Source organism: Aotus nancymaae, unplaced genomic scaffold (assembly GCF_030222135.1).
Source record: "Aotus nancymaae isolate 86718 unplaced genomic scaffold, 86718_ANA_hifiasm-v0.15.2.pri h1tg000039l, whole genome shotgun sequence".
Lineage (NCBI taxonomy): Eukaryota > Metazoa > Chordata > Mammalia > Primates > Aotidae > Aotus > Aotus nancymaae.
Window position 1 is genome coordinate 1,350,472 of NW_026988453.1, and position 24,529 is coordinate 1,375,000.

Sequence of the window (24,529 nt, forward strand, 5' to 3'; positions counted from 1 at the left end):
AATTAGGGTTCTATGACACCCCTAAAAGATCACAGTAACTCTCCAGCAGTTGATGCAAATCAAGGTGAAATCTTTGAAATACCAGGCAAAGAATTCAAAACGTTGATTATTAAGTTACTCAAGATACAAGAGAGAGATGCAAACCAACATAAATTTTAAAAACGATTCTGGATATGGATAAAAAATGTTCTAAAAGATGGATATTTTAATGAAAAATTAATCAGAACTTCTGGAAAAGACAGACATGTTTAGGGAACTACAAAATGCAGTAGAAAGTTGTAACAATAGACTAGACCAAGTAGAAAAAAAAATTTCAGAGCTTGAAGACAAGGCTTTTGAATTAACCCAATCAGACAAAAATAAAAGACAAAGAATTAAAAGAAATGAACAAAGTCTCCAAGAAATATGAGATTATATAAAATGGCCAAACCTAATGATTATAGGTATTTCTGAAGGAGAAGGAAAAATAATGTTTGGAAAACCTATTTGAGGGAATAATTGAGGAAAACTTCCTTGGCCTTACTAGAGATTTAGACATCCAAATACAAGAAGCTCAAAGAACTCCTGGGAGACTTATTACAAGAAGGATATCACCAAGGCATATAGTCATTAGGCTATCTAAAGTCGATGTGAAGGAAAGAATTCTAACAATGGTGAGACAAAAGCATTAGGTAACCTACAAAGGAAACCCTATCAGATGAACAGCAGAGTTCTCAGCAGAAATGTTACAAGCCAGAAGGGACTGAGGTCCTATCTTTAGTCTCCTTAAAAAGAATAAGCGACAGCCAAGATTTTTGTATTGAGCAAAACTAGTTTTTATAAATGAAGAAGAAATAGTCTTTGTCAGACAAGCATTGCTGAAGGAATTTGTCAGTACTAGGTACTAGACCCGCCATACAAGAAATTCTAAAAAGAATTCTAAGTTTTGAAAGAAAAGGTTGACACACATAAGAATAGAAACCCCTAAAAGCATAGAATTAACAAGGTTTATAAAACCATAATACAATGAAGAAAACAAACTCACTAGGTAACAACGTGATAACTGGAACAGTACCTCACATCTCAATATTAATATTAAATGGAAATGGTTTAAATGGTCCACATAAATCAAACTTGTCTAGTCCACGTCCTGTGCACAACATGCAGCCCAGGATGGCTTTGAATGCAGCCCAACACAAATTCTTAAACTTTCTTAAAACATTATAAGATATTTTTATGATCTTATTTTATTTATTTTTATTTTGCTCATCAACTATCATTAGTGTTAGTTTCAGTATGGCCCAAGAAAATTCTTCTTCTTCCATTGTGGCCTAAGTGAAAAGATTAGACACCTCTTACTTAAAAGATACAGATTGGCAGAATGGATAAAAAAAATCAAAAGCCAAATAACTATTGTTTTCAGGAGACACACCTAACACATAAGGATTCTTATGGACTTAAGGTAAAGGAGTGGAAAAAGATATTTCATACAGATGGAAACCAAAAGTGAGTAGGGGTAGCTATTCTTATATCAGATAAAAAAGTCTTTAAAATAATAACAGTAAAAAAGACGAAGATCATTATAGGATGATGAAAGAATCAATTCACCCAGAAGATATAACAATCCTAAATATATATGTACCCTACTCTGGAGTTCCCAGATTCATAAAGCCAGCAATTACCACTAGATTTAAGAAAAGGGATAGCAACACAACAATAGCGGGGACTTTACCACTCCACTGACAGTGCTAGACAGATCACTGAAGCAGAAATTCAACAAGGAAACACTGGACTTAAACTGCATTCTAGACCAAATGAGCCTGCACTGTAGAACAAATGAACCTAACAGTTATCACAGAACATTCTACCCAAGAACTGCAGAATATACATTCTTCTCGTCAGCACAAGGTATAATACATTCTCCAGTATAGACCATGTGATAGGCCACAAAATGAGTCTCAATAAATTTATAAAAAAAAAATCACATCAAGTATATTCTCAGACCACAGTGAAATAAAACTAGAAATCAATTCCAGAAGGAACCATCAAAACTGTACAAATACATGGAAATTAAACAATCTGCTTCTGAATGATTTTTGGGTTAACCATGAGATCAAGATGGAAATTTAAAAGCTTTTAGAATGAATGATAACAGTGGCACAAGTTATCAAAATCTCCAGGATACAGCAATAACAGTATTAAGAGGAAATTTTATTGCGCTAAATACCTATATCAAAAAGTTCGAAAGATCACAAATTGACAACCTAATCTCACACCTTCTTCTTAGAGAAACAAGAACAAACCAAAGCTAAGCGAATAGAAAAAGAAATAACAAAGATCAGGGCAGAAACGAAATGAAATTGGAACAAAAAAAAAATACAAAAGTTCAACGAAACAAAAGCTGTTCCTTTGAAAAGATAAAATCGATAGACCACTAGCTAGATTAACCAGGAAAAGAAGAGAAAAGATCCAAATAAGCTCAATTAAAAGTGAAACTGGAGACATTACAGTAAATAGCACAGAAATACAAAAGATCATTTGACACTATGAATACATTTATGTGCACAAAATAGAAAACCTAGATGAAAGCGATAAAGTTTTGAAAAAATACAACTCTCCTAGATTGAATCAAGAAGAAATAGAAATTCCGAACAAACCAATCACAAGCAGTGAGACTGAATCAGTCATTAAAAAAACAAAAAACAGCTGCCAAGAAAAATAAACCCAGGGCCAGATAGATTCACAGCCAAATTCTACCAGATATTCAAAGAAGAATTAATACCAATTCTACTGAAACTGTTTCTAAAGATTGAGACGGAGGCAATCCTCCTTAACTTATTCTATGAAGCCAGTATAACCCTGATATCAAAGCCAGGAAAGGATATAACTGAGAAAGTAAATTACAGACCAATATATATAAAATACAGATTAAAAAATCCTCAACAAAGTGTTAGCAAACCAAACTCAACAGCACAACAAAAGAAATAAAAATTCAGCATGATCAAGTGGGTTGCACAGGGCTGGTTCAGCATATACAAGTCAATAAATGTGATTGACACATGAACAGAATTGAAAACAAAACCACGTAATCATCTCAGCAAATGCAGAAAAAGCATTTGATAAAATGCTTTTGAAAAAATCCTTGATAATCCATTTGATAAAATCCTTGATAAAGAAACATACCTCAAAGTAATAAAAGCCATATATGACAGACCCACAGCCAACATCATACTGAATGGGACAGAGTTGAAAGCATTCCCTCTAAGAACTGGAACAAGATAAAAATGCCTACTTTTACCACTTCCGTTCAACATTGTACTTGAAGACTTAGCCAGAGCTATCAGGCAAGAGATGGAAGTAAAGGACATCCAAATTGGAAAAGAGGAAGCCAAACTGTCTCTGTGTTGATGATATAATTGTATACCTAGAAAACCCTAAACACTCTTCCAAAAGACTTTTAGATTTGATAAATGAATTAAGTATCAGGTTGCAAATCAATGTAAATAAATCAGTAACATGGCTATACACCAACAATGAACAGGCTAATAATCAAATCCAGAACACAATCCCTTTTACAATAGCTATGAGAAAAGGAAGAAAAAAAAAAGCCCCAAGTCTAGGAATATTCTTAACCAAGTAGGTGAAAGAGTTCTACAAGGAGAACTACAAAATACTGCTGAAATGAATAAAACAAATGGAAATACATCCCATGCTCAGGGATTGGAAAATCAATATTGTGAAAATGACCATACTGCCCAAAGCAATCTACAGATTCAATGCAAATCCTATCAGAATACCAGTATCATTTTTACAGAATTAGGAAGAACAATCCTCACATTTATATGGAACCAAAAAAGAGCCCAAATAGCTAAAGCAGTCTTAAGCAAAAAGCATAAGTCTGGAAACATTATGTTACCTGACTTCAAATCATACTGCAAGGCTATAGTAATCCAAACTGGTATAAAAGTAGATGCAAAGACCAATGGACAGAATAGAGAACCCCAAAGTAAAGCCAAACACTAACTGATCTTCAACAAAGAATACAAAAACAAACTGGGAAACGGACACCCTATTTGATAAATGGTGCTGGGAAAATTGGATAGCCACATGTAGAAGAATGAAACTGGATCCCTGTCTCTCACCATATTACAAAAGTTAACTCAAAATGGATTAAGGATTTAAATCTAAGACCTTAAACAATAAAACTTCTAGAAGAAAACCTAGGAAAAAACTCTTCTGGACAGTGACCTAGGCAAAGAATTTATGATGAAGACCCTAAAAACAAATGCAACAAAAAATAAATAAATGAGACCAAATTAAATTAAAAAGCTTCTACACAGCAAAATAAATAAGTCATAAGAATAAATATAGCTGGGCATAGTGGCGCTTGCCTGTAAAGGAGGCTGAGGCAGGAGAATTGCCTGAACCCAGGAGGTAGAGGTTGCGGTGAGCCGAGATCATGCCATTGCACTGCAGCCTGGGTTACAAGAGCGAAACTCTGTCTCAAAAAAAAAAAAAAAGGAATAAATAGACAACCTGTAGAATGGGAGGAAATATTGCAAATTATGAACCAACAAAGGACTGATACTCAAAATGTACAAAGAACTCAAATCAGCAAGAAAAAAATATAATTAATGTTTTTTGGCCAAAAAACATGAATAGACATTTCTCCAAAGAAGATATACAAGTGGCCAACAAATAGGAGGAAATGCTCAACATTACTTACCATCAGGGAAATGCAAATAAAACCACAATGAGATACCACCTTACCCCAGCCAGAATGGCTATTATTTAAAAAGTCAAAAAGCAATAGATACTGGCATGGATATGGTGAAAAGGAACACTTAAACTCTGCTGGTGGAAATGTAAATTAGTACCATCTCTATGGAGAATAGTGTGGAAATATCTCAAAACTCAAAGTAAAGCTGTTTGATCTAGTAATTCCACTGATGGGTGTCTACCCAAAGGAAAAGTCACTGTATCAAAAAGAACTTGCACGTGTATGTTTATTACAGCACAGTTCACAATTGGAAAGAAATGGAATCAACCTAAATGCCCCTCAACTGATGAATGGATAAAGAAAATGTGGTGTGTGTGTATATATATGTTATATATAATCTATATATTAAATTTATGTGTATATATTTCATTTAAATATATATAATATTAGTTTATATGTATTTATATATAATTCATATATTAAAATTGTGTGTGTATACACACACACACACACAAACAGTGGGATAATGGACATTGGAGACTCAGAATGGGGAAGGGTGGGAGGGATGTGAGGGATGCACAATGTACACTACTCCAGTGGCAGGTGCATTAAAATCTCAGACTTCACCACTGTACACACATTTTAAAACATCATTATTGTACACAATAGATACATAGAATTTTTGTCAATTAAAATAAGTTGAAACAATTCAGGGTTTACATTTTTGGCATAAACATCACAGAGGTGATGTTTTCTGCTAAATGTATAGTGTTTGGAGGCACATATCTGTATGTTCTATTACTGGTGATGTTAACTTTTGATTATTTGGCTAATGTGATGTCTGCCAGACTCTCTACTATGAAATCACTCCTTTTCCCCTTTGTAACTAATGTGTTATTTATTTATTTATTTATTTTTGTTGGGGGCGGTTGGAAATACTGTGGGACACTATATAAAGTTTGCTGCACTGATCGTCCATTGATGATTCTTACCTGAATCAGTTATTTCTGTGATGACTGGCAAATATTGATTTTTATATCCCATTGTTCTTTCTTTATTAGGTGGCATTCTTTTGTAGGAAATAGTTTCCCCCTTTTCACTGTTTATTAATTTGTATTGTTATGAACTCATGGATTCTTATTTTATTCAATGGATGGATTATAATTTGTTACTCTCAAATTGTGCCAAATGTGGCTGGTGGGAACCCATTCAAGCTGGCTTTTATGTCTTTTGTACATGTCAAAAACCCACTAAACGAACCTACATTGTTCTTGGAGTACTACCTTGTGTTTGACACAACAAAATATTACAGGCTCAGCTTGTACTTTCTCAGCCTGGGTCCTGGAACCAATCATTTCTCCAAAGAGCCCTAATTCCTTTAAGCGAAGAAGGGCTTTAGACACCAAGATTGGTACTAGGCTAGTTTAATGTGTTTAACTATAAATGTTAAGACTGATATACTAAACATTCATCGTTCTCTTCAGAGATCTGATAGTTATCCTAGTAGTTCTTAAAAACTCACTCATTATAACATAGAAATGTAAGAATGAACTGTCAACTCTAAGCACTTAATTTTTTGGGGTTGTCTGATATAGACGTGTCATTTGCTTGATTATGGGAAGTACTGGATGACTCAGTTAAATGCAGGTGGAAGAGATAGGTCAGGAATATTCCCGCTGAATGGAGGCTTGGGGCCAAGAAAAATATCAGTTCTAGATTTGAGTGTTCAGACTCTGCCAAGTATCAGTCACTGTAAAGTTTCCATGATACCCTTTCATTTTTTAGGTATCACATGTACATACTGCTCAGTCAATAATTTTCTTTTGGATGGGAGTAGTGTTGCTACTTAAATATGATTGATCCTCTCTTTTTGTTATTTATGAGCTGTAGTTGTAATCAATGAATTGTCTTATTAATATTCTCAGGATATTTAAATGGTACATATAACTGGAAGGAATATTGAAGAGTCTATGAATAACCTTGAAGATTGAAAAAGTACTTTATTTCAAGAAAAGGAAACTATTAAATAAGTTTGGATTAATGTGCTTCAACTCTTTAGAATTCTGAAGAAATCAGAAAACTAAAACTTCTGAAGTTCTATTTGAAATATCTCTTTAAATTGGTATGCAAATAGTTTGATATGTAAGATTTCACAGTGTCAGCGATCTATTTTAAGGAAACTTTGGTCACATCATGGAATCCCTAGTTGGAAGCATAAAGAGGAAGTCTATTTAAATAATATTTGGAAACAAAAAGAGGAAGTCCACTTAAACAAATAGAATCTATAGATATTCTTGGTTAAATTAAATTTACTTTACATTTTAAGTTAAAAGTTGAATTTGAAAGATGATGAGATTGACTAGTTTTTAAATCTTTCTTCATTAAGTACTTTTTATTATAGAATGAACTATTTTTCTTTAGTTTTATATTCTTTAATACAATTAAATTTTTTTTTTTTTTGCCTAAAGGCTAGTTATAAAGTTTTTTTGACAAAAATTATCACAGGTAAAATGCACCAATGATTTTTCTTAAAAACTTATTTTTAAGCCTCATTCAATAAAAAACCTTTCTATTAAATGTGTTTTAATACTATGTAATGGGCCAATAATCAGACTAATGTTTGGAAATATATATTGGTTTATTTTAGATGAATTTCTGCAAAATAAATTTTCAAAGATGAAATTCACTGAAGATGTCTATAGATGTTGATTAAAGCTTCTTGTTTTAAGATTTTAGCGATGGTAAATATGTTAGCTCTAGTTTTTCAATTCAAATGATATTCAGGAAAAAGTATATACTTAGCATGATTTAATTTACTGATAATTATCTAAGGATTTTAGCTTTAGAAAATGTATTTAACTTATTAAATATTGGAGGAGGAACTAGGAAAGGCATTTTTATTTAGGGAACCTTGTAATGTTATTTCAGTTTTTAAATGAAGGTATTTATCTAGTATAGTGTCATTGAGGACTGTATTATTTATAATATATACAGTATATTGTGCTTTGTTGAATAGTTTTCTTATCAGGGTCACATGAATTGTGAAAATTCAGTCCACTGGCAAGCAGATCTGATGTCTTAAAACTAAATGGTTTTGTCATTTAATTAATGTTTGTGTCTGATATTCAGATTCCTAATTTTGTTCTTTTGTTTTCCATGAAATATGTGACTAAACACAAAAATAGCATAAGAAGATTGTTTTGCTTTAATATGTATTGAGTTTCTGGATATATGTGAAAATATTTGTAGTACTTAAAAGATTTGGAGTTACCATAATATGCTTAAGAGAACTTTTCTTCAGTCACATTAAAAAGCTTTAGATGATAAAACAACTAATTGGTTTGAGACTTTCAAGACAATATATTGAACTCCCCTTCCCCAAAGAAATTTTGACTATTCTAAAACTGTTCTTCATGAGTTTTTTCCTAATAATTTACAATTAGGTTTTTCTGTGTGAATCTCATTCTGTACTTTATCCTTCCTGACACCCCACCCCTCTTACCCCGGTTTTTATTTCCCCTCTATTACCTATTTTGGATGTTGGTAACGGCATGTGCTCTTTCCCCCAAGCTAAAATCATGGAATCATTTTTAACTTCCGTTTTCCATCACCAACCATATCTAATCAGTCACAAGTCCTAAAAGTCAAAACAAGCCATGCTAACATCGATCCTGTATTCTCCATTTTCGTTCATGTTTTATTCATTCAACGATGTTTATTGAGTGCCCATTATATGCCAGGTAATTGCTGATGAATACAGCAGGGAACAAAATGACAGTCTCGCCCTGTTACTTGTATCATAGCAGAGGAGATACACAATAAATAAGTAACAAACAAGACAATTACAAATCGTTATAATTGCTTTGTAGAAACTAAAGAGTAAAGATACGAATCATGAGGGTCAGCACACTACTTTGGCAAGGGCAGTTAGGGTAGGACTGATTTTGAAGCAGCCATTCAGGGATTCTGGGCCTAGAGGATAGCCAAGTACAAGGCCTGATGCCAGAAAGGATTTCACAGGTTTCAAGAACACAAAGGAGTTCAGTGCCGATGGAAGGCAGTCAGTGAGAAGACTGGGCTGGTAATGCAGGAGAGGCAGGCAGGAGGTTACTCACAGAATCCTACTGTGTTTCAGAAAGGAGTTTGAATTTTATTCTAAGAACAATGAGAATGTTATAATTTGATTTATGTTTTCAAAATGTCACTTTGGAGAGAATGATAGAAAAAGAGAGATCCATTAGTAGGCTATTACAGTAGTCCCAGGTGGAGACATAATAACTGGTAGAGTGGTATTAGTGGTAATGGAGGAACATGAACAAATTTCAGATATATTTTGGAAGTAGAACAAATGACACTTACTGATGTGTTGGACATGGGGAGCAAGTTTCATTTTAAAATCTCCTTGACAAAGGGGTAAAAAAGTATATTCTTATCAAATCTCAACTTTTAAGTATACATCTTTTAATGTGTGTGAAACAGGAAGTATGCTTAAAGCACAACTGCAGCAAATCAAAGTTATTTCAAGGGAAAGCATTTGTGCAGTTGTTTGAAGAGCAAGGTGCGTAGCTACTGTTTTCATGGAACACCATGTTTATTTGAAAGCAAGACAATATTCAGACAGGAATTTCATAGATATTTTTAGGAAAACCAGCTGCTTATCCTTTAAAGGAAAACAGCTGACATTATTTCTTGTTAATGATATTTGAGCTTTTAAAGTGAAAATTGAAGAGTTTTGGGAAACTTACAGTATGACCTTGACATCTTCTGGGTATTTAAAGACATTTTTGGATGCGATTAGTGGTGATGTTGATTAGTATGATTATTTTTAATGTTGTAATGAAATAGTCAACATTTAGAAAATCTAAGTAACTCAGTGAACTAAAAATTTTCAGATAACCAATGTAAAAATCTTGCATGATTAAAGATCTATGCAAAGGGAAAGATAGACCAATGGATTTTAAGAGTATGAAGGTTCATTGATGCAATTTCAGTGTACACACTGCAGTTTAGGAACCTGCCACCTGTCAAGTTTGGTATAGTATAAAAGAAGAATATTCACAGTGATATGAAATGTTTGTTGAAATACTTCTCTTTTTTCACCTATGCATTTGTAGAATGTATAGGTGACTTTTTAATATACAGACTTGTGGCACATAATGATGCTTTATGAACTGCATATAAAACTTATGCTTTCTTAAGATTGTAATGAAGCTGAGAAATTTGTATTGCCTAGTGATATAGGGGTTATAATGTTTGTAGTACAATGCATTACCTTTTCCATGTTTAGATAGTGTTACAGTTGTCTGTGGTATTCAGTGCAATAACAAGCTATACAGGTTTGTAGCCTAGGAGCAACAGGTTATACCATATAGTCTAGGTGTGTACTAGGCTATACCATCTAGGTTTGTGGAAGTACACCCCATGATGTTCATACGATGACAAAATAACTGAGAATGTATTTCTTAGCATATGTCCTCTTCATTGGGCAACATTTGTCTGTACTTCAACCAAAACAGTGTGTCTCATTGTAGAAACTGCTTCTATGAGGATAGATATTAAATTTGCAAAATGTAAAACTATGGTTCCCTCCTAATTTTTAGAAAATACAGCTATTTATAAATATATAAACAAATTAAATATATAAAATAAATAAATATATAATGGGCTTATGTTTATTGGTAAATAAATTAGTATGTATTTTTAAAATTTCTGAGTTTTAATTCCCAGTATGGAGAATATAGATGGATATAACCCACATAAACAAACGGTCTTTAGAGACCTCAGGTAAAGAAATGTAGAGACCTAAATGTTTGACAATTGTGGGGCTGGGTCAACTGAGTAGATGGTAGTACATGTAGAAATAAAAAAAAATTGGAGGAAAAATAAGTTTTATAGTACGTGAGAGGTGAAATCTTTATTTCGGTGGAAACACCAAGTGGGCCATTGGATATAGGATATTGCAGTTCAGAGCTCAGGATTGATGCCTGTAGTGAAGATACAAATTTCAGAGTAATCATATACCAGTAGTATTCAAGGCCATGATCCTGGTCGGACATGATGGCTCACGCCTGAAATCCCAGCACTCTGGGAGGCTGAGGTAGGAGGATCACTTGAGCCTAGGAGTTCAAGACCAGCCTGGATAACATAGTGTCCAATGATACTCCATCTCTACAAAAAGTGAAAATCAAAAAATTTAAAAAATTGAAAAGGCCATTATTCTGGATGACTTGAGTAGTATGTAGGTTAAAAAAAGAAAAGATTCAAGTCTTGGAGCACTCCAGCATATATAAGTTAAACAGAAAAGGGAACTTAGGATAGCTAGGAAAAAAACCAGGAGAATGTGAGATTACAGAACATTTCAGGAAAGTGGGTTAGTCAGTGGTGTTGAAAGCTGGTGGAGGATGAGTAAGAGGACCCTCATGATGGCTCTTGTCATCTCTTGTCTGTATTGGTACAGTAGCCTGTTAACTGGCCTTCTTGATTGTGGTTGTGCCCCTGTCATATTGCTAGAAAGATTGTCTTCCAAAAATAGTGAACTTCTCTCTCAGCTGCCTAAAATCTAACAATACCTCTCTCTTATCAACTGGGTATTAAAATTTTTTCATGAACTGACACTTGTCTATTTTTAGATTAATCTTTTGCTACTAACTCCCCACCCACAGTCTCCCACAGCTCACCAACTTTAATTTGAAATTACTTATAAGGTGGTATGTACTGTACTTTTTACTGTTTTGATGTGTTGTTTCCTCTTCCCAGAATTCCTCTCTTTCCTGGCTCATGTAAACCTTGTTATCTTTTCTTGTTCATTATTTAAAACACAATTCAGCCAGCACTTTCTTTGGGCAGAGTTTTTTTTGTTGTTGCTCAAGATTGGTTGCCAGACTTGTTGAATTTGATGACAGTTTTTTCGTCATTGATTTTATACTTAATATGTAGCAGTAGTTACTTAGTTTTTCTTAACATTTATGCATGCATTCATATATTAAATACATATTTTTTTCAGCCACCTATTTTGTACCAGGTATTGACCTAAGCATTGGTGATACAGCTGTGGATGACACAAATGTGTCCCTGACACATGGAATTTACAGTCTGAAAGATTGAATACCTATTAAAATATTTTATATATTAAAATATATTTTTCTTTCATTAGTGGTACAAGATAAACTATTTGGTCTTCTGAAGACACGATAAGTAATGGTGTTAAATCAGTATGTAGACATTGACATATGTGAGAACATTAAGAACTCACTGAAGGCTGGGGCACGGTGGCTCACACTTCTAATCCCAGCACTTTGGGAGGCCGAGGTGGCAGATCACCTGAGGTCAGGAGTTCCAGACCAGCCTGACTAACACGGTGAAACCTTGTCTCTACTAAAAATACAAAAATTAGCTGGACATGGTGGTGCACAGCTGTAATCCTAGCTACTCAAGAGGCTGAGGCAGGAGAATTACTTGAACCCGAAAGGCGGAGGTTGCAGTGAACCAAGATCATGCTGCTGCACTCCAGCCTGGGCAACAGAATGAGACTGTCTACAAAAAACAAAGAAACAAACCTATTTACATATGAGATTATGTTAGATATTATGCAAAAAGTTTTTATTCATTGTACTTAGTATAATATGTGTATGTTTTCATCTATAGTTCCTGCATCATAACTCCCATAACCCTTGATACAGTCTTTTGTTCTAATATTGGGGTACCTCAGGCCTCAGAAGCAGGCCTCAGAAAACAATCTCTGTGACCCTCTCCTTTCTTTCTTTCTTTCTTTTTTTTTTTTTTTTGACCTTCTCCTTTTCTTTCACCTGCTTCCTTCTCTCTTGAAGGCAGGAGTCTTCCCCCTCTTTCTGTCTTGGAAATGGCCATAAATAAATTCTCTGACCTGCCTTGTTGGCTGATTGTAGGTCTTAACACCTTCATTTCAGAAGGGATTCTGTCTCATATCCTTGGGGAAGGAATGCTGCACAAAGAGGCCAAGAAGAATCTGAACAGACAGGCCTGGCTGGGTTTCCCCACTCAGTCTGTTAGTATTAGATCCTATCTTTTTTGTCCAGTCACATTTCTGTATGGGTGTCCGTCACGCCTAGCCAATGAAATCTCCACAGAAGGCCCAAGAGTCCAGGTTCAGGGCGCTTCCGGATAGCTGAATACATTGGAGGTTCCTGGAGTGTGGTGCGTCCAGGGAGGGTATGGAAGCTCTGCACCCCTTTCCTCTATTTGCCCCATGCGTCTCTCCATTCATATGCTTTGTAATATTCTTTATAATAGACAGGTAAACGTATTTCCCTTCCTGAGGTCTGTGAGCCACTCTGGCAAATTAGTCAAACCCAAAGAGGGGGTTGTGGGCACCCCAACTTGAAGCAAGTTGGTCAGAAATTCCAGAGGCTTTGACTTGTGACTGGTGGGAAGGGGTCAGTGATCTTGTGAGACTGAGCCCTTAACCTGTGGAATCTGGTGCAATCTCCAGGAAGATAGTATTGGAATTGAATTTGAGGAAACCCAGCTGGTGTCCACTGCAGAACTGATTATGTGCTTGATGTGTAGAAACAAACCTCTACACATTTGGTCACAGAAGTCTTACTGTGATTGCTGTGGTATGAGAGCAGAGGAAAAGTGAAGTTCATATTTATTTTTCTTCATTCTTTTTAAGTTTACATTCATATGAGAAATGTCTTCAGAATTTTCTTTTCCAAGCAGAGGCTCCTTGACCTTCTTTATGGGATACCGTAGAAGTGACTTCTTTATATAGATTTTTACAGTAAAACACTTTAAGTTTCTTTGAGTTTTACGTTTCCTTTTTCATGATTTTATTTGTTTAGACATTGTCACATATCAGTAGCTATAGCGAAACTACTTTTATTATAACCTAGCACAGAATTTGTCAAAGTGGCTTCTTTAGATTAGTCAGACTGTGGGATATTTTAAAATATTACACAAAGAAAGCAAAAGAAAGTTAAAAAACTTTTGCTAATTGCAGGCCTGCTTGGGTTTACTGTGCTATTCACTATGACTCTTAAGAGAGATTCACATAAAACATAGTATTTCATAGAGGTCTTTGATCAAGAAACTCTTTTCTTTTTTTCATGGAATATCTTGTGAAATTATCTGTAGGACAACAGGTATGAAATGCTGATTTTAATATTGGATTTCATGCTAAAAGGTATTTAGATTCACTTCTAGGATTCTCCTTCATCTTCCTCCCTTCCTTGAAACCAACACTATATAAATATGATTATTTATGATGAACAAGTGGGGTTCATCCTACAAATGAATACTGGTTTAACATTCAAAATCTAATCAACATAATTCAACATTTGAACAGATTAAAAAAGAAAAACCATGTAATTATTTCAATAGATACAAAAAATATTTGGCAAAAATCTAACATCTATTCTTTGTAAAAACTTCCAGCAAAGAATAGAAGGGAATTATCAACCTGATGAATCAGGGCATCTCTAAAAAAATGTATAGCTAACATAATACTTATTGGTGAAAGATTGAAGACTTTTTCCCTAAGATTAGGAACAAGGAAAGGATGTCTGTTCTCTACTTCTGCTGTACTGGAGGTTCTATCACAGTAAGTCAGCAAACTACAGAAAAGTCATTTGGACTAATAAGCAACTTTAGGAAGTGTGCAAGATACAGGGTCAACATACAGAAATGTTTTATTTCTGTACACTAATAACAATCAGTAAATTGAATTTAAAAAAACCCAGCATTTATAGTAGTGTCAAAAAATACAAAACATTTAGGAAATAATCTGAAATAAAGATGTGAAAGATCAATATATGAAACTGGAAGCCATTATTGAAAGAAACTTAAATGAGATATTCTGTGTTCATGGGTTTGAAGACCCCATATTATTAAGATGTCAGTTCTCCCCAAATTGAACTTTAAGGTTGACGTAATCTCATTCAAAATCTCAGCAGTCTTTTTATAGAAAATCAAAACAAGCAGACTGATTTTACAACTCATATTAAAAGCAGACATGTGATTAACTAGGTATCAAGACTATAATAAGCTATAGTAATAAATACTGTAGTTATATGGTGTAGTGATAGTACAGTGTAGTAGGTACACTGTAGTACACTCTATAGTGTAGTATTGGTGTTAGTGCAGATAAATAGCCAGTGGAACAATGAAAGTGCAAATACATATATGTGTGTGTATATATGTGTGTGTGTGTATATATAAACACACGGTCATTTGGTATATGACAAAGGTGACACAGCAGCAGTGCAGTGTGGTAAAGGATAATCTTTTCAGTATGTCATTTGAGGTCAGTTGGATATCCTTAAAGAAAAACAAAGATTAACTTTGCCTTATATCATTAAAAAACTTAATTCCAAATGGATTGTAGATCTAAATATTAAAGGTTAAAAAATAAAGCTTACATTAGAAAATAATATGAGAACTTAGAGTAGAAAAACAATTCATAAATAGTACACAAAGCATTCATCTTAAAGAAAAAGAGATTGATTACTTAGACCACATTAAAATTAATGAATTTCTCTTTATAGTAGTAGTTCATGGAAAGACACCATTGGGAATGTTTTAAAAAGACAAGTCACAAGGTAGAAGAAGAAATTTGTAATACAAATGAACCATGCCCAGAATATTTTTATTGGTTTTTAAAGAGTATGATGAAGTGAAGATGGGTTTTAGTTTTTCCATCAGTTAATCCCATTTAAAAGGGACCTTAGTTCTGTGACTCACAGATTTTGGTCATAAAATAACATTTATAAAGAACCTAGAAACACTTGGTGTTGAGTAGAATGAGTGCAAATGTAGTTCCTGGAGGGCAAGGGCTGTGTCTCATTAATATTTCAATTTTTGAGTCTTGTGCGATGCCTGGCATATAATTACCTTCAGCCTATGTTTACTGAATTAATGGATGAATGCTTTATAATTACAAAACATAAAAGAATAAACACTCTTATGAGAACTGACCTTTTAAGAAATCGCAGTAAGCAGTTGGATAAAAGAATAAAAGTACTGACATTTTTAGAATATAAAGTTAAGTTGCATTTTAGGGATGTAAGACATTGGGCATAATTATAGGGAGCTTACTCTGATCCTTATCTTCTGATAGTGTCAGGGAAGAGGGAAGTATCTTTCATCTGAAAGGCAGAATGGAGAAGATTTCATCTCAGGAAACAGGATTTTCTAAACGATTAATGCTTTTGGAGAAGTAGAAATGGTTGAGACAGTCAGTATTTGTGGGAGCTAACTAGAGCTTGGATTTAGCAAATGGCAGCAGAGTGTGGTATATCTCAATGAATTTTTGAAGTATTGGGTAAATCTCTAGCATGTGAATGCATGTGTCAGGCGTCTGATGAATGATGTGAATTGGTAATGATTACATTATTTAAATATCAACTTTACATTTTTGCAGAGTTCTAAAGTTCCTGTTGCTTCAGACAATGGATGAGCAATCACAAGGAATGCAAGGGCCGCCGGTTCCTCAGTTCCAACCACAGGTAATTTATCCTAATTAAGATAGCCAGAAATATATATAATCTATGTTAAATATGTGTAAGAAAGTAGTACATTTATTGTTCCTTTAGGAAATAAAGTAGCCCAAAATTGTTAATTTTGAATTTTCAAGTTTTAATCAGCATTTTTTGTTTGTTTTTCAGTTTTGTTTTTGGCTTTTAGGTATAGTTTTAGGTGTAATTAGTATACTCTTTAGGTATAATTATTTAGGTATAATTTATTTATTTTTAATTGATACATTATAATTGCACATATTTATGGGGTACAGTTTGATGTTTTGATAGAAATATTTATATTAAAATATTGTTTTATAATGTTTAGCTCCCATTTACAAACATGGAAACAAAAAGGCAGCTTTAGCTTTTATTTGAATGACCTGTAAGCTCTGAGCATTAGTATTAGGTTTAGGGAAAAGAGAGAAAAAAAAAAAAGGTGAGGTCAGACGCGATGGCTCATGCCTGTAATTCCAGCACTTTGGGAGGCCGAGGCCAGTGGATCGCCTGAGGTTAGGTGTTCAAGACCAGCCTGGGCAACATGATAAAACCCCGTCTCTACTAGAAATACAAAAAATAGCTGGGCATGGTGGCACATGCCTATAACCCCAGCTACTCTGGAGGCTGAGGTAGGAGAATCACTTAAGCCCAGGAGGCAGAGTTGCAGTGAGCCAAAATTGCGCCATTGCACTCCAGCCTGGGAGACAGAGCGAGACTCCATCTCAAAAAAAAATAAAAAAGGTGAGGCTGTGCCTGAGTTTGGGAGTGCCAGTACATTTTGTACCTGCCCTTGCTTTAGTGGGCTGATTTTGCCTTGCCCGCAGCTGCCTTCCATGACGGTAGCTTTTCTCTCCCTCTCACTTCTAGTTTATTTCTCCTGTTACATATTTGCCTGTCTCTTGTATTTAATAACATAAAATGAAGTAAAAAAAAAGTTTTAGTAAAAAATATACACACATTACTGAAATTGATTATTTAGCATCCTGCATTCAATGTGAATGCTTGTCGTAAAGCTAATGTGTAATGACATGTTTAAAATCACAATTGCCGCTCCATGTCAGAGCAGTACCTCATTTTTATTGCTGCTGTTCCTGAAGACTGTATTTCTCAGCTTGGTCTTTGAGGCATTCTACAATATGTCTCATATATACTCTGCAGCCTTGTCCCAATTTTGTTTGGATAGTACTTCTGTAAACATTTGGGCAATTGATAAGTGTTCTTTCACAAGAGTTCTGTAGTCAGATAGGTTTGGGAGACTTGGGGAAAACAGTGACTTTGTGGCAATACTTTCTCAGAGCCTTTCCTACACTAATGTGCATTGTGAATGAATTTCAAAGAGTAGTATAGGCTGTAGTGTTTTCCAAACTTACTTGCCTATGGAATCCTTTTTTTATTTTTCGTGCATCTATTGACTTATCACAGAAGCACTGTTCAGAGAATAGCTGTCTACAAAAAAAAAAAATCCTTTCTGCTTCTGTGACTTTGCTCATTTTGTCCCTTCTATCTTCCCCTCCAATTTTCTAAATCCTGCACATTGTCAAGGACCATCAAAAAAGCCATCTCTACCATAAAGCTTTGTCTGATCCTCTGAATGCAGTATCTTTCCTTGAAAACGTGACAATGTCTTCTTTGCATCTCTCTTCTGCTATTTCTGATACTTTTGTGTCATTTTTATATGGGCGTTTTTCTTATCTGTCTTATTAGGTTAAAATCTGCTTGAGGGAAAGGACTGTATCTTACCTACCGTGGATGTCCTGTGGTACTTCAGTGCCCTGAGAAATTGAAGCTTATTGAGCTCCTACTTCTTATTGTAGTAGGAGCTCAATAAGAACATGTAATTGAAACCAACCAAGGACCCATTGAAATTAGTCCTTTACTTAATTGCACTATTACATTGCTTTTCTTTGTTATACCTGTCTGAATTCTCTATGTTGATTAAAAAGACCCTTTAGCTTAAAGTAAGGCCAATATTTTAATTTCAAGAAGATTTTTTTAAGTCCCCATTATATTTTATGTTATGACCAGAAATTATATTATCAAGATTATAATAAACAATTTATATCTATTAAATATAGACCTCTTAATACTCCTTTTACACATATACCAAACATTATTGTTTCATATTGTTATTTCCAGCAAAGACACCTCCAAAAATTAGGTAGTTCACGTTATGATTTTGAGATTCACAGTTTTTAACAACCTTGTGTTTCAAAGAGGGAAAAAATAACCACTTTCATTTTTGCCTCCTACTGACTCACCAACCAGGAAAGGTCGGCGTGGCAGTAGGAGGCAAAAATGAAAGTGATTGTTTTCCTGTGAGACTCTGGGCTGCCACACGGTATAAATTTCAAAATTATGGAAGCGGCTCTGCATTTCTTTTCACACGGTTCCTTTCGTTTATGCCTCCTGCTGCTGCTCCTATGTGGGTGAACCTCTTTCCCTGTTGGAAACAGGCAAGTGTCATCATCCCAGGTTCTAGCTGCCTTGTGGCAGGTGGGGGAAGGGAGAAGGATTTTTTTCCCTACTCTCTGCATTCACACTGATGGTGTGAGACAGTGAGAGAAAGATTACCTGACAAGAGCTTATGGGCATTATTGCTTATTAAGTCTTTGAAAAACGTTATTGGTCTCAATAGCATTATTTTAAAAGACTGGGAAAGGATATCCTGTGCTCAGGGTTGACAACCTATTTTTAGTTTTGTTCCACACCACTGGCCTGAGTAATGGGGGTGATAGTAGCAGCAGAACTACTGTCCAGAATGACGGTGGTAAGAGAGTGAGCCAGGAGTTAAATTTGCAGTTCATGTGAGTGGTAATGAGAGGTCAGAAGATGACAGTAATAAGGAAGGTAAAAGTCCTTTAGTTGAATGGTATAAGCCTCAAAGCTGTGGTTCCTCACTGCCCCCCAACTTCGTCCCCCCACTCCCCACACGAAAAGCAGCAGTAGTGTTCTAGAAGAGGCATTGTGGATGGAGAAGTTTGTGGTTCTGACCTCCTGACCCTATGTATGTGATCAAGGGAGAATGAGCAGCCTCTGCTTGAGAGGGTTACCGGGGAAGCAGTATCCTGGAGGGAAGAGGTATGCTCCAATTGAAGCAAGAATGTGTGGAAAAATTACATAGGGTTAGCCCAGTGACTTCTTTCACTTTTGTAACACTAATATAAGTCCAGGCATAAACAGAAAACTAAAGAAGTCAGCTTTCTGAGTGTCAAATACCAATTCCATGTTATATGATGAGTGATATATATTCTTGGCATATCCTTTCTTTTTCTTGTATCAGAATGAATATTCTCACCCCATAATGCGTAATATGTGGTCTCATTTTTGGTACAATATAAGTTCCTTTTGTTTTGTTTTAGAATGTGAGACTTATGTATCTTTATTAATGGATTCAGAATTTTTTTTTATCAGCTCCACTCCCTCCCACCCTCCCTTCCTTTCCTCCTTTCTTCCTTTCTTGATTTCTTCCACTAATGTCTCTAGAAGGTACTGAAAGGATATTTTGACTGGATGCTTGTTCTATATATTTTCATTGCCTTCAGACTCTTGTTTGTGGAACAGTGGATTTAGCTCTTTTAAAAAAATAAAATTTTAAACTGTATAAAAGGTGGCGATTGGGAATTAGTAAAATTTTTACTCTTTACTGTGACTAATTTTAAACAATGGAAGTTTGCAATTAACATTTTGTATTTTTATTTATGGTTATTAGGTGAAGATGGCCATGGTACATCCACATTTTTTTCATAAAATTAAATATAAACCAATTATAATTAGAGTACAATTTTAAGAATTTCTGTGAGTTATTAGAAGGATGATTAATCTTCATTGTGATGTGATCAGAGGCCTAGGATATGTTTTGTTTTGTTTTTAATTTGAAGATGGTGTAATACTTTGGCTACTTATGAAAGAGAGAAGACATGTCACTCACATATGTGGGTAGAAAAACAGATACTCCTTTTTCTTACAGGAGGACATAATTTAGCACAGTGGGTTAGAGCATGAACTTCAAGTCATATTGCCTGGGATCAGTTCTTAGTCCTTCACTTCCTAGCTATGTGATGCAGGGGAGGTTATTTAACATCTAGAAACGTCAGTTTTCTTGTTAGTAAATGAGATGAACCATAGTTTTTACCTCATAAAGTTGATATGGATCTTTTAGGATGATGCTTGGCACATAGTTAACACTCATTAAATGTTAGCAAAGATGATGATGATGACTGCAGTGACAACATGCTGCCAATAATTGTCTTGGCCCACATTTCTCTATCCATTGTTTCCTTCCATATCATATTATGTCTGTTATTACATCTTTCTTACCTACCTTCTGCCTAGATGGCTTCTCCTTTGGCCTTGTTTTTACCAGTAAATGGCATCACTATTCATCTGTGTGCTTCACCCAAAAATCTCAGTTATCCTCAATTTCTTTCTCTCCATCACTCCTCATATTCAATTCATTGACAAGTTTTTGACTCCTTCTCAAGATTATATTCTGATTCCTCCTACTGTCCTCATCTCTCTTGCCTCCTCAGGCCATACCCACTACCTCCTGTCCAGTCTCCTTGCTTCCATTCTTGCTCTACTCACCCTCCTTCCCAGTTCTCCATGCAGCATCATGAGTTATTTTTGTAGAATGTGTATCAGAACACAGAATGGGGCTGCCTTGCTTAAAACCCAGACCCCTTACTCTTGCTGTCAAAGCTTAATATGATTTTCTCAATGCTTACCTCGTGTGTGTGTGTGTGTGTGTGTGTGTGTGTGTGAGAGAGAGAGAGAGAGAGAGAGAGAGAAAGAGAGAAAGAGAGAGAGATATTAGGTCTCTGACAGCTTGTGTTTTAATTTTTTTCTATGTTTTGTATTTTTTTCTTGTTTGTTTTGATTTTTTTTTTTTTTTTTTTTTTTTTTTTTTTAGTAGAAAAGGGTTTTCTCCATGTGCCATGTTTCCCAGGTTGGTCTTGAACTGAGCTCAAGCGATCTGTCCGGCTCGGCCTCCCAAAGTGCTTGGCCCAAGCCACCTCTCCAGGCCGTTCAGTGCTTAGCTCTTTAACCTTGCTCTCCCTTGCTCACCATACTCCAGCCACAGTGCCCTTTTTGCTGGTCCTTGAACACATGGAGTTCATTTCTTCCTTAAGACATTTTCTCCAGATGTTTTTTCTGCTATGGCTTCTTTCCTTCCATTTTGTTTTTTAATCTCTGTGGAAACCTTACATCCTCAGCAAGATCATCCCTAAATCAACTAACCTAAAATAATTACCCACTCATTTTCTGTCACATTCTATGTCATATCACTTATTTTGTTTCTCTGCATAGTACTTAAGTATGTAGAATATTAGGTACTATATTTGTTTATTGCCTTTTTGGTGTCTTTGTGGTATATGTTATATCCTCTCCCCAGTAATATTTGTGGAATAAATGAATAAATTTTTAACCACTTTTTGCTCTCTTACAGTAAAAGGCTTTTTCTCTCCATATTTAACTTTGCCAGGTGTAACTGGTAGTGCTCATAGGGAAGCAGGGGAGATGGGAGTATCTTTGACATTAATTGATTATCTTGCTCACGATAACCTAGGAGAGATAATCAGTATTTTTGGTTACATCGTTTGGATGTAGTCATTGTTATACTGGTACTATAGCTAGTGACAATTAAATGCTACAAATATCAGGGTCTTATAAATGTTTAATTAGATAACTGGTTATATTTGGTCACTCATTTTTCTTACACAGTTGTAAAATTTTCTCCTTGGATACAAGCCGGTTTTAATGATTAATGGCATATTGTCTAAACTGATAGAAGTCTCTGACATTTAGGAAACTTTAGGAATAGGTTTACATTTGACGTAGTTGAAAAATTTAGGGAGATAATTTTTCAAATAGGAAGAAGCATGAATAATTAGGTCTTGGTGGTACATGTGGTGTGTTTTTTTTTTTCCTTTGTTGTATTTGCCTTTTTTGGTTTCCAGTGAAGTCTTTAGAAAAAAAGATACATGACAGAAAGGATATTCTGGTTTGTGTAATATGGAGGTGAGTAGCACCTTTTTAAAGATGAAAGATAATAGCATGAGTTTTATTGCTAAATAAAATTTGAAAGGTATTTTAAAGTTTTGTTAGTTTTAAATTTTGGAGAAATCTAACAATATTAATATAAAATAAAAGATAGTTTATTTAATTAAGTGGCACAGGAAAATCACCCATAAGAGATGAATTTGCAATAACAGTGAAAATCTTATTAATGGTGTTAATTATTGTAATTAATATGGCTTGTATATTAAATCATTGATAACAGTACCTTTAGGAATTATCAGAATGTAATTTTCTCTCTGGGGAGTCTATTGAGTTCATGGTGTGACTCTTCTAATTTCCCCAGAGAGGATTATCATCATAATGTTATCTTGAATTATCTTATTGCTCAGTAAGTGTCCTTGCCTTCAAATTTAACGCAAATTAAGAAATTAATTTAGTCCTGGGAAGTTATTGTTTAAGGAGTCATCACCTGTGAAAATAAGAACCACCGGCAAACAGAATGAATTTTATTTTCAGGTGAAAAGTATCTATGTGAAGGAAGCTCAGTAAACACAGACCGATATGTAGAAGTTAATCCCAATTAGTAAGATCCCTTGTTCATGGTATTGGAGTGTATTCATATCAAAAAATGTTTGTTAATAAGAAGCCAGAACATTTAAGGACATTAAGCTTCATTCACCGTAGAGTTTGATTTCTTAGTTTTCATATATGATTTTTGAATATGTATTTTATGTTTCTGAGATCTCAGAATGCTTTTATAGTGTGGTCTATTAGTACATAGATTTGTATAGCTCAAGAGCCTCAACTTAGTAATTTACCACAAAAATATAATACAAATGCTTCCAAGATCAATTTTAATTATGCCTATTAAGTGAAGAGTTATGAATGTTTCATGGTAATTAAGAAATAAAATAATATTAAATAAACAACCTATGTAGGCTTATCTGTGTTATCTATGTGAGTTATATTTGAGAAATCTTTCAAAACTGAGTCAGTTCAAAAATACTTAATGGGGTATGTAGTCTTTAGTACTTTTAGAAAATATTGTTTGCTGAATTGGCCATGCTGTCTCTCTGTTTTCATTTGTCCTGAAGAGCATTGTTTCAAACTCATAGGGTTTATGGGCTTTGGACCTGTTATTCTGCTTTGCAGTTTGTGATTTTAAACTTTATTTCAAGCATATTCCAAACAGATAACTTAATTGCTACCAAACATGGTTTTATGTATTAAATGTCCCTCTCTCCCCCAAGAATTGTTAAACAGACTTTGGATAAAATGACTGCAGTTACATATTACTACTGTGTTGTCACTCAAGTAGTTTTATAACCAAAGGGTCAGGCTATTTTCATTCCTGAATCAGGATGATAATCTACATGACACATGGGGTAACCCAGTTGGAAGATGGCCCAGGATTGGGTGATAACTTGGAACTCCTGTTAAGTATACCAATGGCATATGGGAAATCTAGAAACACATACAGGCAGACTCCGACTGTGGCCCAGAGAAAAGGGGCCTAGAAAAGAAAGTTGAGGTAGGGACTAAAGAAGAATTTGAGTCCTGAAAACTAGAGTATGTAAAGTAACATCTACAAACACAAGAGCCTTGATAGGAGAGAGAGGTGCTGGAATGTTGCTGCTGCTGGTGTGTGTGTGTAGGAGGCATCTTCAGTGTTATTGAGCACTTTGTGTGCTTGGCTATGTTCTGCATGCTTTGTATGCATTATCTGACTCAGGCACAATTCTTTGAGGTTTTACAGAAATAGAAAACAGGCTTGTATAGCTTGCCCAGCTCAGATATTGAACATCAGAACTAGGATTTGAGCCTAGGCCTTGCTGATTAACTTGAGAACCTGTGCCTTTTCTACTCTCTGGGAGCATAGAAGATTTTTTTGTAAAACCATACCTGGTCAAGCTTTGGAGCAATATAGATTTGAAGCAGTGATGTTCAGTGCTTCCCCTATCACTTTAGCAGGGACCACGATTTATTACTAAATTCTTCTTTAATAGTGGGGATTAAAGGGAATTGCCTGAATTCAACTGATGGAATGCCGTTCGAGGCAGAGGCAATTGCCTTGCTTTGGTAGGTCTGGTGTTCTTTCTGCTACAGTATACTCGTTCTCTACTAGATTCTACTTAGAGCTTGTAGGTAATTACAGTCAGGCCCTATGTATTTTGGGCCTTTTGCATTCATTTAGTTCCTTCAAATATATTCGTTGAGTTAATATTTATTCTTTACTTCATGGCACTTCGATAAAAAGCTTAAAAAAAAAAAAAAACCCACCTTGGTCTCTACCTTGAGAAACTCAGTGTCTGGAGAGAGAAAT

At 34.9% G+C, this 24,529-nt stretch overlaps 1 protein-coding gene across 2 annotated transcripts in view; it reads left to right on the forward strand.

Annotated features, from left to right (window-relative positions):
• NEK7 (NIMA related kinase 7) overlaps positions 1-24,529 on the forward strand; it is a 159,802-nt gene that overhangs the window by 61,794 nt on the left and 73,479 nt on the right. For both annotated transcript variants that reach the window (XM_012459581.2, XM_012459582.3), the window contains exon 2: positions 16,095-16,179. In XM_012459581.2, coding sequence (XP_012315004.1) covers positions 16,123-16,179 — 57 coding nt within the window. In that variant the 5' untranslated portion in view covers positions 16,095-16,122. The remainder of the gene's footprint in view (positions 1-16,094; positions 16,180-24,529) is intronic.